The sequence below is a fragment of the Anarrhichthys ocellatus genome, unplaced genomic scaffold (genome assembly GCF_004355925.1).
Source record: "Anarrhichthys ocellatus isolate YVR2014 unplaced genomic scaffold, GSC_Weel_1.0 scaffold645, whole genome shotgun sequence".
Classification (NCBI taxonomy): domain Eukaryota; kingdom Metazoa; phylum Chordata; class Actinopteri; order Perciformes; family Anarhichadidae; genus Anarrhichthys; species Anarrhichthys ocellatus.
In genome coordinates, this window is record NW_022280619.1 from 8,647 (window position 1) to 21,590 (window position 12,944).

General features: G+C 44.5%; 2 protein-coding genes across 2 annotated transcripts in view; both read right to left on the bottom strand.

Moving 5' to 3' along the window:
* LOC116376841 (eukaryotic translation initiation factor 2-alpha kinase 3-like) overlaps positions 1 to 4,716 on the bottom strand; it is an 11,877-nt gene extending 7,161 nt beyond the window's left edge. Inside the window, exon 1 of the mRNA XM_031838330.1 lies at positions 4,185 to 4,716. Coding sequence (XP_031694190.1) covers positions 4,185 to 4,483 — 299 coding nt within the window. The 5' untranslated portion in view covers positions 4,484 to 4,716. The remainder of the gene's footprint in view (positions 1 to 4,184) is intronic.
* A 3,442-nt stretch (positions 4,717 to 8,158) lies between these two features.
* On the bottom strand, positions 8,159 to 12,840 carry rpia (ribose 5-phosphate isomerase A (ribose 5-phosphate epimerase)). Its single transcript, XM_031838329.1, has 9 exons — positions 12,602 to 12,840; positions 11,785 to 11,845; positions 11,224 to 11,279; positions 10,872 to 10,931; positions 10,618 to 10,682; positions 10,468 to 10,536; positions 10,060 to 10,201; positions 8,913 to 9,012; positions 8,159 to 8,285 (listed from the first exon to the last, which is right to left on the bottom strand). The coding sequence occupies exons 1-9, from the start codon at positions 12,764 to 12,766 to the stop codon at positions 8,188 to 8,190; spliced, it is 816 nt and encodes a 271-aa protein (XP_031694189.1). The 5' UTR covers positions 12,767 to 12,840; the 3' UTR covers positions 8,159 to 8,187.
* Positions 12,841 to 12,944: the final 104 nt, after the last annotated feature.

The window sequence follows — 12,944 nt, forward strand, 5'->3', positions numbered from 1 at the left end:
GGGGGGGGGGGGCCCCCCCCCCCCCCCATGGAGCGCTCACTGGCGGAGGCGTCAAACCTGGCAGCGCCGTCACATGCATGATTCACATCCACACACACAAAAGCCTGTATGCGCTCACGCTCACGCTCACACACACACACACACACACACTGAGACAGATGTAAACAGCATGTCTCCAGAGCAGAGGTTGTAACGTATAGATGGCAGCGGTAAAAGTGAGGCGGCAGCCGACGCAGCTTTTCGTCACAAACTGAAGGCCGGATCAAAGTGAACATCTCGAATATTTATAGATGACAAGAAACGAGCGCGGAGGAGCGAACGGCGATGAAAAGAAAACCAAATGACTGCAACTGACAGAAACTTTAAAAAATGTGACATCTGAGCGTAGACTGCTTTTCAAGCCGTCCGCACAAAATGTTTTCAAGAGTCTGTGTTTGAAGCGCTCCACTCCGTTCTCTTACCAACACAAAGAGCTCCAGGCTGGAGAGGTATGATAAGAGATAGCAATCCTTCCGAGGTAATATGGGTTCATACGCTTGGATTCTGTGCCATGAACAAGGCCATAACTCTTGTTCTGTTTGTTTGAAACAGTGACTCTGTAAAGTTGATCAAGGGTGTGTTAACGTTGTTATCATCACCACAGGACCTCGTCTGTTTGACGTGGAGAACAGCAGCAGCCGCAGGTAAAAGCCTTGAAAGGTCACAGAAGCAAACAGCGATACCTTTTCAAAAGGCTGACCTAATTAATGCTGGACATAAAAAAACAATTACTTCCCAAAAAATGTTTTATTTTATTGCTTCACACTGAAGTCGCGGCTGGGTTTCTTCTTTATTCTGAAGTTCACGGTCATCACTGTGTTTGTTAAACCACGTTTAGACATGTATTCCCTCTGTTGTAAATGTGTTTTCTGACATTTTGGAAGACTAAATAAGCCTAAAGAAAGAAACATACCTAAATCATCTTTCATTTCTCGTGGCATTTTTAAAGTTCAAAGGCAATTCTCCTGACAGATGGATGGAATCAGAGCATGGAGTAGAGTATATACTCAAGGGGTGACATTAAAAAGCAACGTGTGTGTGTGAAGGTAAGGGAGAGCATTGGGGAAGGAGTGTGAGAGGTGAGGTGTGTGTGTGTGTGTGAGAGGGAGGGAGTGAGTGAGTGAGTGAAAGAGAGAGAGACAATATGAGAGCAAGAGACAAAGAATGAATGCAAGGGAGAGACAGACTTCAACAAAGACATCCAGGCAGGATGTGATCGAAGGTCTTTCTGTGTTTTGACACAAGTTAAGAAGACAACCGTCATTATTATGAGCATTATTATATTATGAGGTCGTTATTATCGCAGCTAAACCTGTCATCTTTAACATGTGTTGTTGTTTTACAGACGGGCTGTTGAATGAATAATTCACGCATTCAGCCTTCCTGTATCTGCCTCCAGAGCCACTTTGTAAATTGTTTATCTTGTTGACGTCTACCTGTCAGTGGTTACTGTTTGTTATCAGGACCGTGTGTAGATTCACACCCTCTGCGGTAGCATTTTCAAAACTGACAGAAATAAAAACTTTGTTCAATGTACTTAGATCATTACACAGAAAGTACAGAAAACTAACTTTCGTGCCAATATTTCAAGAATAGTTTTAATGTAATAAACCAAAAACAAAAGAGGGAAATGAACACTTTGAACCGCTGACGCTCTGGACGATATATTGCACATATTAACCAAAGAGTGGTCGATATGAGATGACGCAAAGCCAATACGTGGTGGCAGACAAACTAAGTACGTGAGAAAGATCACGAGAGACGGCAGCGTGAGAAAGGAGGGTAAACAGACGCAGGCGGGTTTGTATGTTTGGGAATCGAACGTTTAGGCTCAGAGAGCGAGCAGTGGCAGGGTGTGACGCTCGGGAGTGTTTTCTGCAGAGCCCGAGCAAACTGCTCCGCCAATTACTTTCAACTTCATCTTGGTACTGTCCTAGAGGCAGGAGCCTGATCCTCCTTCAAGTCCTGCCCCGCGTGTTGCCCTCTCGCCAGAGAGACTTCACCATCACTTGTATCCTGATCGGTTTGTGAGGAGGTGCACTGTGCGTGAGGAGGTGCACTGTGCGTGAGGAGGTGCACTGTGCGTGAGCAGCGCAGCGGTGTACACAAACACGGTATTCTTGTAAACATCATGGAAAACAGCTTTTTCTTTTTTCCTCTGTCTTTTCCAAAACAACAAATCGGACAATTAATTACAGCTCTTGGTCTCGACTTGAGCTCCGTGGGGCCGACTGCTCGGCAGCTCCCTGTTGTGACAATGCTGGGTTTGTATGGCATCCCAAATAACAAGCACTAATATGTGAGGCTTTGGGGGTTGTCAGGAAGCCTTTCCGTGAGGTGCAAGATTAAACAGAGGCACTGAACGGGGAATCCTGCTGCATTGTTGTTCTTACCGAGGAGATGCAGCAGCACGTTTCAGTATTACGGTAAGAAACGGCAAGAACAGAGGTTGGACTTTAACAATGTTTTCAATCGGCACATGTAGAGAACTACACAGAGAATCATTTAGAGAATGGCCTGATGTGCTTCGCCGGACTAAGAATGAATGTAGACGCTGCATCACACTCAAAGCTGTCTGTGAGGGTTCTGGTACATAAACACAAATATGGCAGAGAGAAGGAACATCACGAAGAAAACACTGCGCCAAACATCTAAGGTGGGCGTCAGAACCTGCTGTTTACCAGGGAAGACTAAATCAATTGCCCTGCCCACTGCGCCAAGTACTGCGTCTGACTTTGGGCAGCAGCAGCAGGTCTGACGGGGTTCGGTAAACTGAAATCTCTGTGAAGTCCGAAACTTTTGACCGACAGGATCCCGGGGATTTTTTCCTCAGCTGAGCGACATGTCTTTGCATAACAGCTGTCGAATATGAACATGCACTTTGTCGTGTTTGATTTGTGTTCTTGGTGTCTGAGTGGTGGAGCGCCCATCGGATGCTTTTTCATTTATAACATTTAAGGTTAACTCCAATACATAATCCCTAACTAGGACCACGATATGCATCTGAAGCTACTCCACTTATTTCTACTTTGCTAAACAACAACAGACCTCAGAACTCAGACAGAATGTCACCATGTGAAGTCAAACCCTTTGGACATCTTTATCATTACGCTGCAGAGGCACTTTGTCACAGCTTTGAAATGCCACAAATATTAATTCCCAATTAACTGTGGTTAATTAAAATAAAAGGGACTACTTCCCTACTTTACTTTTGCCAGCTCAGAGCAGCCTATCTGCTGACAGGAGGAGATCAGCGGAGGGTCCTGAGTGGACGCTGGCTCTGTTGTCAAGTGATTAGGGACGTTCCCTTCATGCACAGGGATCTCTGTAGGACAACACAACCACCACGACACAAACGTGCTACTTTATCAGATAAACTGAAACAAGTGCAGTTTTGCAACTTCTCAGATATGCGGACTTAACTGTGCTTTGAGTGACGAGCACGATTACAAGGTTACCTGGATTTCCAGTATCGACTTCTAACAAATACCAAGATCACAACCAGGAACATGTCAGTTCATTCCATGTCACCAGCTCCACGGCGGACAACTTTGGTTTCGTTACAGGCTGCTGTCAGCGCGCAGGAACACATCATCCAACCACACACACACTTGTGGTCGATGAACTAGAGCGTGTTTATAGTCTATTTCATACAAACTGTCACTTTAAACAACACACTATGATGCGTAAACACAACCACCACCTATCATCTCTCCAGAATTATTATCCGCGTGTCGCCTTTTTAAACTTCGACACATCAACATGAAGTCACACTTTTGTTTTTGATGTTTTGTGCTCACACCAGTTTGATGGCAACTCTTAACATTTCTTCCATAAGAATGTATCAACACAATACGGGAGGATGAGCTGGATAACGCGTCAGAACGAGGTGCGACACAAACAACCACGACAAGTTTCGGAGGAGGAACACTTAGCACTTAGCGAGAGACTGTCAATCAATGCGATTGTTTTAGCTGCTTTAAATAAGAAAACAGAGTTTTCTTCATTTCATGTAGTTTGTCATGTTGGGGTTCGTCCACATTTCGTTCGTTAAACATTTTGCATGCGTAACAATACTCGCGGCTGCAACAGTTACTTAACAGTTGACGTTACACTTAATTAAAATAAAATAAAACGTGTTGTACCCTGTCGGTTGGACGTTTCCATTACTTTCTCCGAATGACTCGTCGGCCTCCGCCTCCGACCCGGTCTCGTCATCCTCCACGGTAACGTCTGCTACAATGACCGGAGAGGAGACGACGTTCCCCAAGCCGCACTCCATGACTCTTCGTCTTGCACCATCTTCCCCCTCCGAGGTCGACCCTGAACCCCCGATGGCTGAGCCTTGGTGAGCGTGCGTGGTTCCGAATCCAGTGAGCGCTTTCAGCAACAGCAGGAGCACCAGGGAAATGCTCACGTTTCCAAAGTGAAGCCCCCTTTCCATTTGTAAGACTGGCACATTAGTGAAGTATGAGATTTACATGCCACTAGCTAGGTCTTGTAAATCTTAACATAAAAAAAGTTAAAGTGCACCAAAAAAACAACAACTGTGGAACTACAAAATGAAATCCCGTAGTGTCTTGTAAAACGCCCTTTCAAATCTGTTCTTTAAGTAAACATAAACAGCCACTGGGACACCATGTTATTCCCTTTATACTTGACTCAAGACATGCCTTGGTAACGCTAAGCCCCGCCTTGTTTCTACACTGGGATTGGACGGTCAAATCCCAACATTCGTTAAAATGTCATCCGGCCGTTTCTCATTGGGCCGTTCGCTGTCAATCACGCTACTCGCATACTAAACAGAATACGATTGCAACAGAGACCTGTCACTCAAGAAGGCGGGCTCAGAATGTTCCAGCCCCCCAAACAGTGCGTTTTATTGGCTAATCCGATGTTTGTCAAAACAGCGCATGCGCACTTGGGCAGCTGGCACACAACGGGAGCAAAAGGTGACGCAAAAAAATCCCCGGTGGCGAATCCTGTGGCGGGTATATGATTGGCTGGGATGTGCCGTCGTCCGTCCAATGAGAGAGACGAAGCTGTCACAGCAACAACGCTATTGGTCGATTTTCGCCCTCGCGGACTAAACGTAAGCACGACATTGGATAGTTCAGCTGTCAATCAAGAGTAGTTGTCAGGACAGCCGACAAGAAAGCTTCAACGTGGCTTCACTGTAGAGCTGCATTTCCTGTTCCTGATCACGAGTTTTTTGTTAATGCAAACAAACAGGAAAGGGCTATGACAATGTACGTCATTGAATTTAGTTTTTAAAAACGGAAACTTAAATAAAACTCAATGGCTGCCACGAAGCTTTCAAGTTCCTAAATTATGTTTTCATAAATGTACATGACAGCTACTGTAGGACACATCAGCATGTGTAGCTGCAGAGTTAGCTGCTCAATGTATATAGTTAGTATATCTCTGAATAATGAGTGGTATTAAGGTCAGATTGTGAACCCAGTAGAACTAGCAGAATAACAGCGCCCCCTGGTGACCATAGAGGAGAATGGCACCATCAAGGTTTTGTTTTTCCCTCATCGTAAAAACTATGTACTTACACAGCAAGGTCTGTTCCATAAAAAATACACACACCAAAAAAAAAAAAACTGACTTACATCGACTGCAACTAACAATTATCTACATCGTCAATTACTTTGGTGATTGTTTTATTGATAAATGGATTAGGAAAGTAGCCCAAATTGGAGTAAATAATTGCTTGTTTTGTCCAAAAGTCAATATTTTGTTTATTATCATACAAGATAACGCAAATATTCACATCTGGAAAACTAAAACCAGTCAATGATAGGGTAATGACAGAATGCCAAAAATTAAGTGTTTACCAAATTCTCAGTAATAAAAAGAAACATTAGGCATACTGTTATCACGGTTCTGTATTGGTTGACAAAGAAAATAGTACCGTCACAGCAAAATGATAATCACAGTCAATTGGTAAAGAAAGTAATAACAGAACTGCTGGTGCACGAAAACATGGTGTACAACCAGTCAACTTTCACGTCGTCTACGTACACGTCACCTGCTTCCATTTGATTTACAAGAGAAGAATTAAGACTTTAATACAACATAACAACAGTGGCTTGTAGACAGATTTGCTTGCAAATACAAAAACATAGAAAAACAGCAGCAGGGTGTAAGGCACCGTGAGCCAAAAGCAGAGTGAACAGCTGCATTCCAGAATGAAAGATATCTGAAATATGGTGGTCGTTTCTCTTTCAAGAGCCGCTCACAACCTCAAGGATTCCTCTGGTTCCAACAACATGACCAGCTACATAATGAAGTTATGTCGCTTCATCGGAATAAAACGGGGCGCTGCCGAGGCACATAGAGCGTACTGATGTTGCTGTTGGTTCAGATCTCAGCTCCATCAGTTCACCATCAACTGGGACCATTTCACAGCACACTTGGCCATCATCATCTGCTCAAAACGGTCTCTTTATAGCTATATCTAAAATTAAGGTGATGGCAACAAGTCTGTGTGAGAGCTTCTGTAAGGAATAAGATATTCTACTACAAAGTAACCTACAGGCACGATGGCGAGCCAACACAGTGGAGGGAGGTACATGCATGAAGGAACACAGTCAGTGGTTTGGATGAGGACTTTTAACTCTGTCCACGGACTAGTTTAACACAACAGAAAACCCAAACTGTCTTCACTCAGGAAACCAGATTATTGGTCCATCATATGCTCAAATTGAACAGCTGAGGAGAGGAACTCCCGTATCGTGACGCACATTTAAACATATATCCGATAAGTTCCTTTCAGGAGTCTCACGCGGCACAACGTACACGTTACATTATACTCGTCTCACCGGCACAGTCGTCCACAGCGCTTCGACAAGTGTAACTCCTAGTAAAGAGGATGCAAAGTTGTCGGCAAGTGTGGCTGAACGCTTTGGATGATGAAAAACAAAATGAGTATGATGTCACTAAATTGTAGTAAAATGATCCACTGAGAGAAGCAGGAGCTTCAGTCACACTGAGGCACAGAAGGAGCGGAGCTGCCACACACTGAAACATCACATTTCAGATGAAACAGGAAGTGCACGCTCTTACAACGACTTCACCTCGTTCTCTAGTTTGGCGGTTCTGAACCCATTCTTGGTAACTTTCTACTGTGTGAGGACCAGTTTTGGTTTTTCTGTTGAAACGTTTAAAAGCCTAAATCATCTACAGGATATTCATTACAGCCCACCTCTGTGCTATACGGTATGTGGGCGACACTGGATTATTGTCACACGATAATCAAATAATGGAGTTTTCATACATGCACCACAGGGTTTCCCTTAATTGTCAAATATCTCATTAATTGTTTTGCTTTTTATTCAGTTTAAATTAGCATATTAATTCAAGAAATTAATTTCTTGGTAAGCATCATTTCTTGATGGTGCAGCAGACTTCATGTTACTCTGTGGTCTCATGGCAGCAGCCCAGCAGAGGCCCAAAGTCTGACAAATGATTGTGAGCTTTTAAATGTACCTTTAATTGCATCATTTCTCTAAATAGGACTTCAAATATAATCTCAAGGCACTCCTTAGTTTCATTCTGCACACATTCAGTCAAACCCGCTTATTACAGGAAGAGCCAACGTTCCCAGTGGGACCAAGCACCTAAACTGAGCAACTGCAACTATATCTATCTATCTATCTCTCTCTATATATCTATCTCTATCTATCTATCCATCTCTATCTATCCATCTCTATCTATCCATCTCTATCTATCCATCTCTATATATCCATCTCTATCTATCCATCTCTATACATCTATCTATCCATCTCTATATATCTATCTATCCATCTCTATATATCTATCTATCCATCTCTATATATCCATCTATCCATCTCTATATATCTATCTATCCATCTCTATATCTCTATATATCTCTCTATATATATATATATATATATATATGAGATGCACTTGGCTTTACTCATCAGGCACTTTAAAACTCACAGCGTCACAAGCACCACCTGCAGGATGAGAAAAACCAAGTGATCCTCAATAGTTTGCTTTGAGGTGTGTGAACAGTTTTTGTCCGAACACGGTCGGGTGGAAATCACGAACACGGCACTTGTGGGGCAAAGTGAGGTCATTGAAGAGGAAGTGGCTGCAGTGAACATGACGGACTCCTTAGTTGACGGGAGGATCTCGAACCTGCACGCTGCCATCCGCCATCCCGAAGTAGGCCCGTTCAGCCATGCCGACGAAAAGCCCCGTCTCCACCACGCCTGAAGAGGACACGCACACAAACACACAAATCCAGTTTAGAAGGCTGATCACCAATGTTTTAAATTACAAGCACATTATACACACAACCAACATTTCTCGGAGGTTAGAACCAGGCGGCAACCTCCGGTTCTGCCGAATGAAGCCGATGAGGAGGTGTCTTAAATCTGAATTCTCTCTAATGTCCACCAGGGGGCGACTCCTCTGGTTGTATAGAAGTCTATGAGAAAATGACTCTACTTCTCTCTTGATTTATTCCCTCAGTAAACATTGTAAACATGAGTTTATGGTCTCAATCTCTAGTTTCAAGTCTTCTTCAATACAGCATGATGTTCATTTAGTACATTATGGTCCATTTAGAGTCACACAGACCATAAAGCAGGGGATGCTTTAGGGCGGAGCTACACAGTGATTGACAGGTCTCAAAAGTTTTAACTTCCGCATCGGTTGCAAAAACATGGCGACTGCCGTAATCCAAGATGGCAAAGACGAAATCACCGAAGTGGATGCTTGATAACGGCAGTCCACAAACCAATGCGTGACATCACGAAGGCTACGCCCACTTCTTATACACAGTCTGGTTGTGCGTCATGACTTTTGTCTTAATAAACGGAGAGCGAGCTCCTCACCTGGAATTATCTTGATGGCGGTGTTGACTTCCTTCCAGTTCTCAGCGCGCTCAAACTTCCAGTCCAGGAGGAAGTTGCTGTTGTCGGTGACCACAGGACCCTGAGAGCCACAACGACACAAACTTCATCAAAACAATTAACTCCAACACCCAGAGGGCTGCGAGTAAAGTTCAGAAGACACAAGTGTGTTTATAACACCAAGTACTAAACGCACCACACAACTACAATCTTGTGATAAATGATCCATCGCAGCTTTTCTAAAACAAGTCACAGCAGAGTGACCACGACGAGTTAAACACAAGTGCTGACACGTCAGTTTACAATGAATCTAGAAACACACGTTTCATTTAAAACTGAATTTGACAAAGTCTCGATAATTATGATAAGCAGAACCGTGTGGCAAACTATGTGGCTTTTTGCAAATATTGAGTGACCATGTGCAACTATGAGGCAAATGTTGGTTTAGTAACACGTCTGTGATGATCAAGACTTCCTGCGTGAACAGACGTGTCCACTCATCAGCACATTGACTCGTCAGTCAAAAGGAAGAAACACGAGGAGCCAGAATAAGAAACGGACTCTCCCGTCGGGTGTTAATGTGAAAAGAACTGAAGTAAACCATGAACGGTCCACTCTGCACACTGTTGAGAGCAGGTACAGTGCAAGAGTCGTGTTTGTCACAATGCCGTGTGGAGTCTTCTTGTGCACTTCCAAATGGGTTGAATGCATTTCCTTCCACGTCAAACTATTTTTTAAAGTACTTCAAAACCATACATCGTGTACATCCATATCTACTAGCTTGCAGTCTTCTTCTTCACGACCTTTACTTGCACATTTCGGCACAATCCGTGCGTCACCAGCGTGCTCGTGTGGAGGTCTGTGCGTTACATTTGGATTGACACTGAAGCCATTTCAGCCAGTAATGTGGTCCAGAGCAGACAACAGTGAGCGAACATTCAATGTCTTGCCAACAGGACATTTAGGCTCTTCTAGTTTTAGTACATCACCACCACCCATCATTCTAACCCTGGACCATAGGACTCCAACGAGCCCCTGGAAAGAGCACCAGTGATCTAACAGGAATGTATGAAAACTCTGAAACATATCCAGGAGTAACAACACGCAAAGTAAACAGAAGAACACTTACTGCTTTACTGACAGCCATCCGCAGGGTGGCCTCCCCTCCGAAGAGCTTGGCTATGGTCCTGGAGACGGGAACGTACGCCATGGGGATCACCTCGATAGGAACTCCCTTCTTCCACTGCTGGCCCAGAGCCTTGGAGTCCTTCCTGGGAGACGAAGAGGAAGATAAGAACCACATCTGGCCACACGCTCATTCACCTGTACTTTATAAGAGTGTTTCCTTCTGCTGGATGAACGTGTTCATGCAATAGTTCATGTGAGAAGAGAGACTGAGGCACACTGTATAGAGCAGTGCTTCTCTACCTAAAACTAATGCATACAAATTCATGCATTTTCCCCCGTTGAGGGCCGGCAGAGACACTGTGTCTAGTAACTAAACGTCTCCCCTTGAGTTAAACTAGTAAACACAAACCTGTAGTCTGCAATGACGACGAAATGTTTAGCGCAGCCGGCTACAATCTTCTCCTGCGTCAGGCAGCCGCTGTGAGACAGAGAGGACGAGCGTGAGACAGAAATCAGAGACGCTGGTGAAGTTCTGCCGTCTGTGTGAAACCGTACTCACCCTCCACCTTTAATCAGCGTCAGATCTGCGTCCACTTCGTCCGCTCCGTCAATCGCCACATCCAGCTGTATGGGAGCCATGTGAACGTATTACAGCAGACATCAAAGCACAGGAAGCGTTTCTCTACCGCTCCACCATTCAGGCACAACTTCCCCAACGCTCCAAATCAAGCCGACAGTGTTGGAGGGCCAACATATTGTGGCCCTTCCTCGTTTGCGGGGCTTTCAGATTCATTTGTAACGAGCTTGTCATACCTCTGGGTGACTGTCCAGATCCGACAGCGTGAGGCCGTGCTGCAGAATCAGCTGACGGGCCTGTGGGAGGACAAGCAGACAGACGGGACCCAATGTGACGAACACAAGCAGCGTCACTATTTTCAACTTGTGCATTTATTATTGTAACAGAAGGCACGTTTGTAAAATATGATTAATGCACCTTCTCTTGCAAGTCACTCTGAATAAATGAGGATTGTGTGTGGTAATGAAGCCACAATGTTACAGTGCATGCTGTTGCCAAATACTGTGTACACAGCATATTACGCCACCGGGATGACAATAATGAGAAGTCACGCTGGTCTACAAGTGAGACCGATGATCTCAAACCGACCTGGAAGGAGGTGGGCACACACACGATGTTGAGCTTCTCCTGACGCACTCTCTCAGCTGGAACAAACAACACACACAAAGTTAGAAATGAAGGGATGGTGAATGTTTTTAAGTGGGGTTGTATGAGGTACTTATCCATAGTCCGTGTATTACCGACTGTAGATGGCTGTCGGCAGACAGGAGAGCAAAACAATGCACTGCTGTGGATAAGGGTTAGCCGCAAAACATAAATACCTAATCAATATCGGTCTAAGTGTTAAGTCAGAAATTTGTGTCTCACGTTAAGGTAAAGCAGTGAAAATGTGCTAAATATAGAGTACACTGCAACTGATTGAGTTTTTAGGTGAAGGGTTCTCGTCCACAGCAAAGCTTTGCTCCCGTACACCAACTCCTGTCTGCTTCTCCAAACTGGAGGCTGCTGACCACAAACTCCTGACCATCCTTTTCACTTTAATATTAAAATGACTGTGGCCAGGTCTAAAAGACATGAGTCACATGGTTAGGCGTTATATCTGAGACATCAGGTGCCTCGTAGATTACATCTAAAAGTGGTTTCACTCACCGAGTCTGTCCACAGCGTAGACGATGGTCGATCCGCTGCCGACTCCAACCACCTGGTTGTTCTGTGAGAGACAGAAAACAAAGCTCGGAGACACTAGTTTGACTGGAGGTGTTTTGAAATGAGGGACACAATAAGAGGAACAGAAGAGTTGGTATATAAAAGTGTGTTTATGTGTTAAAGCTTCAACACACATGTGCAAGTCTGAAATTACAGCCTCAAAAAACTTGCAGTTTCAACAAAACAAGATTAGGATTTCTCTTCTTTCTTCATATTGTAATTGTTATTTTGTCCACTTCTTGAAGCTGACATTTCATGAACCAAACTGTCCTTGTGTTAAATCCCTGCTCTATATAATCTATATATTTAATATTGATAAAGCCATGCATAATACACAAAACAGCAACATCTCTGCAGCTTCCGTTTCCCATTTCATGCACGTGTTAGCTCATCTATCTCTATTTGTCCATCACTTGAAACTACACTTACCGTCTTGCTAGCAGCTAACACGCACATGATGCAACATCCCGCTAGTATATTTAGTCCTTAATGCCACTATCCCGGGACAAGCAATGCATAACACCGAGCTAATTCCCTCCCAAACCGTGCTAGTTAGATAACAGCAATAAGTTAGCAAGCTAGGCTAACGGAACGTTCTATCTCTGTTCAGTGAATGCTAACTTTGCTAGCATGCTAGCATCTGGGTGTGTAGCAAAAACTACAAATGACTGAGCTGGTGTAGACTTCAAGCGTAGCAGGCTGCGGACACACGTGGACGACTTAGCCGACAGGGACACCGCTGTGTTGCGGTTCACTTTACCTGGACGTGGTTGTCCACTGCGGCGTAAGCGGCCAGTTTCTTCGCCTCCTCTGCCATGTTAGCGGCGGACTGAGTGAACGGACGCACTTGTTTCTGCCTCCGGGACGCTGGAGAGAGAAATCCAACTGCGCGTTTACTGAAGGAGACCCACCTCTTGAGTCTCATGACCCGGCCCACAGAGAGAGATAGGGACAGGGAGAGATAGGGACAGAGAGAGGGAGAGAGAGAGAGGAAGAGATAGGGACAGAGAGAGAGAGAGAGAGAGAGAGAGAGAGAGACAGGGGGACAGAGAGAGAGAGAGAGAGAGGGACAGAGAGAGAGACAGAGAGAGAGAGAGAGAGAG

Excerpts from the sequence above, each read along its gene's own strand:
- rpia (XM_031838329.1), bottom strand. The coding sequence starts at position 12,766 with ATGAGACTCAAGAGGTGGGTCTCCTTCAGTAAACGCGCAGTTGGATTT. Across the intron at positions 11,846-12,601 it reads CAGTGGACAACCACGTCCAG|AACAACCAGGTGGTTGGAGT; the intron begins GTAAAGTGAACC and ends TGTCTCTCACAG. Across the intron at positions 10,683-10,871 it reads ATCTGGACAGTCACCCAGAG|CTGGATGTGGCGATTGACGG; the intron begins GTATGACAAGCT and ends GCTCCCATACAG.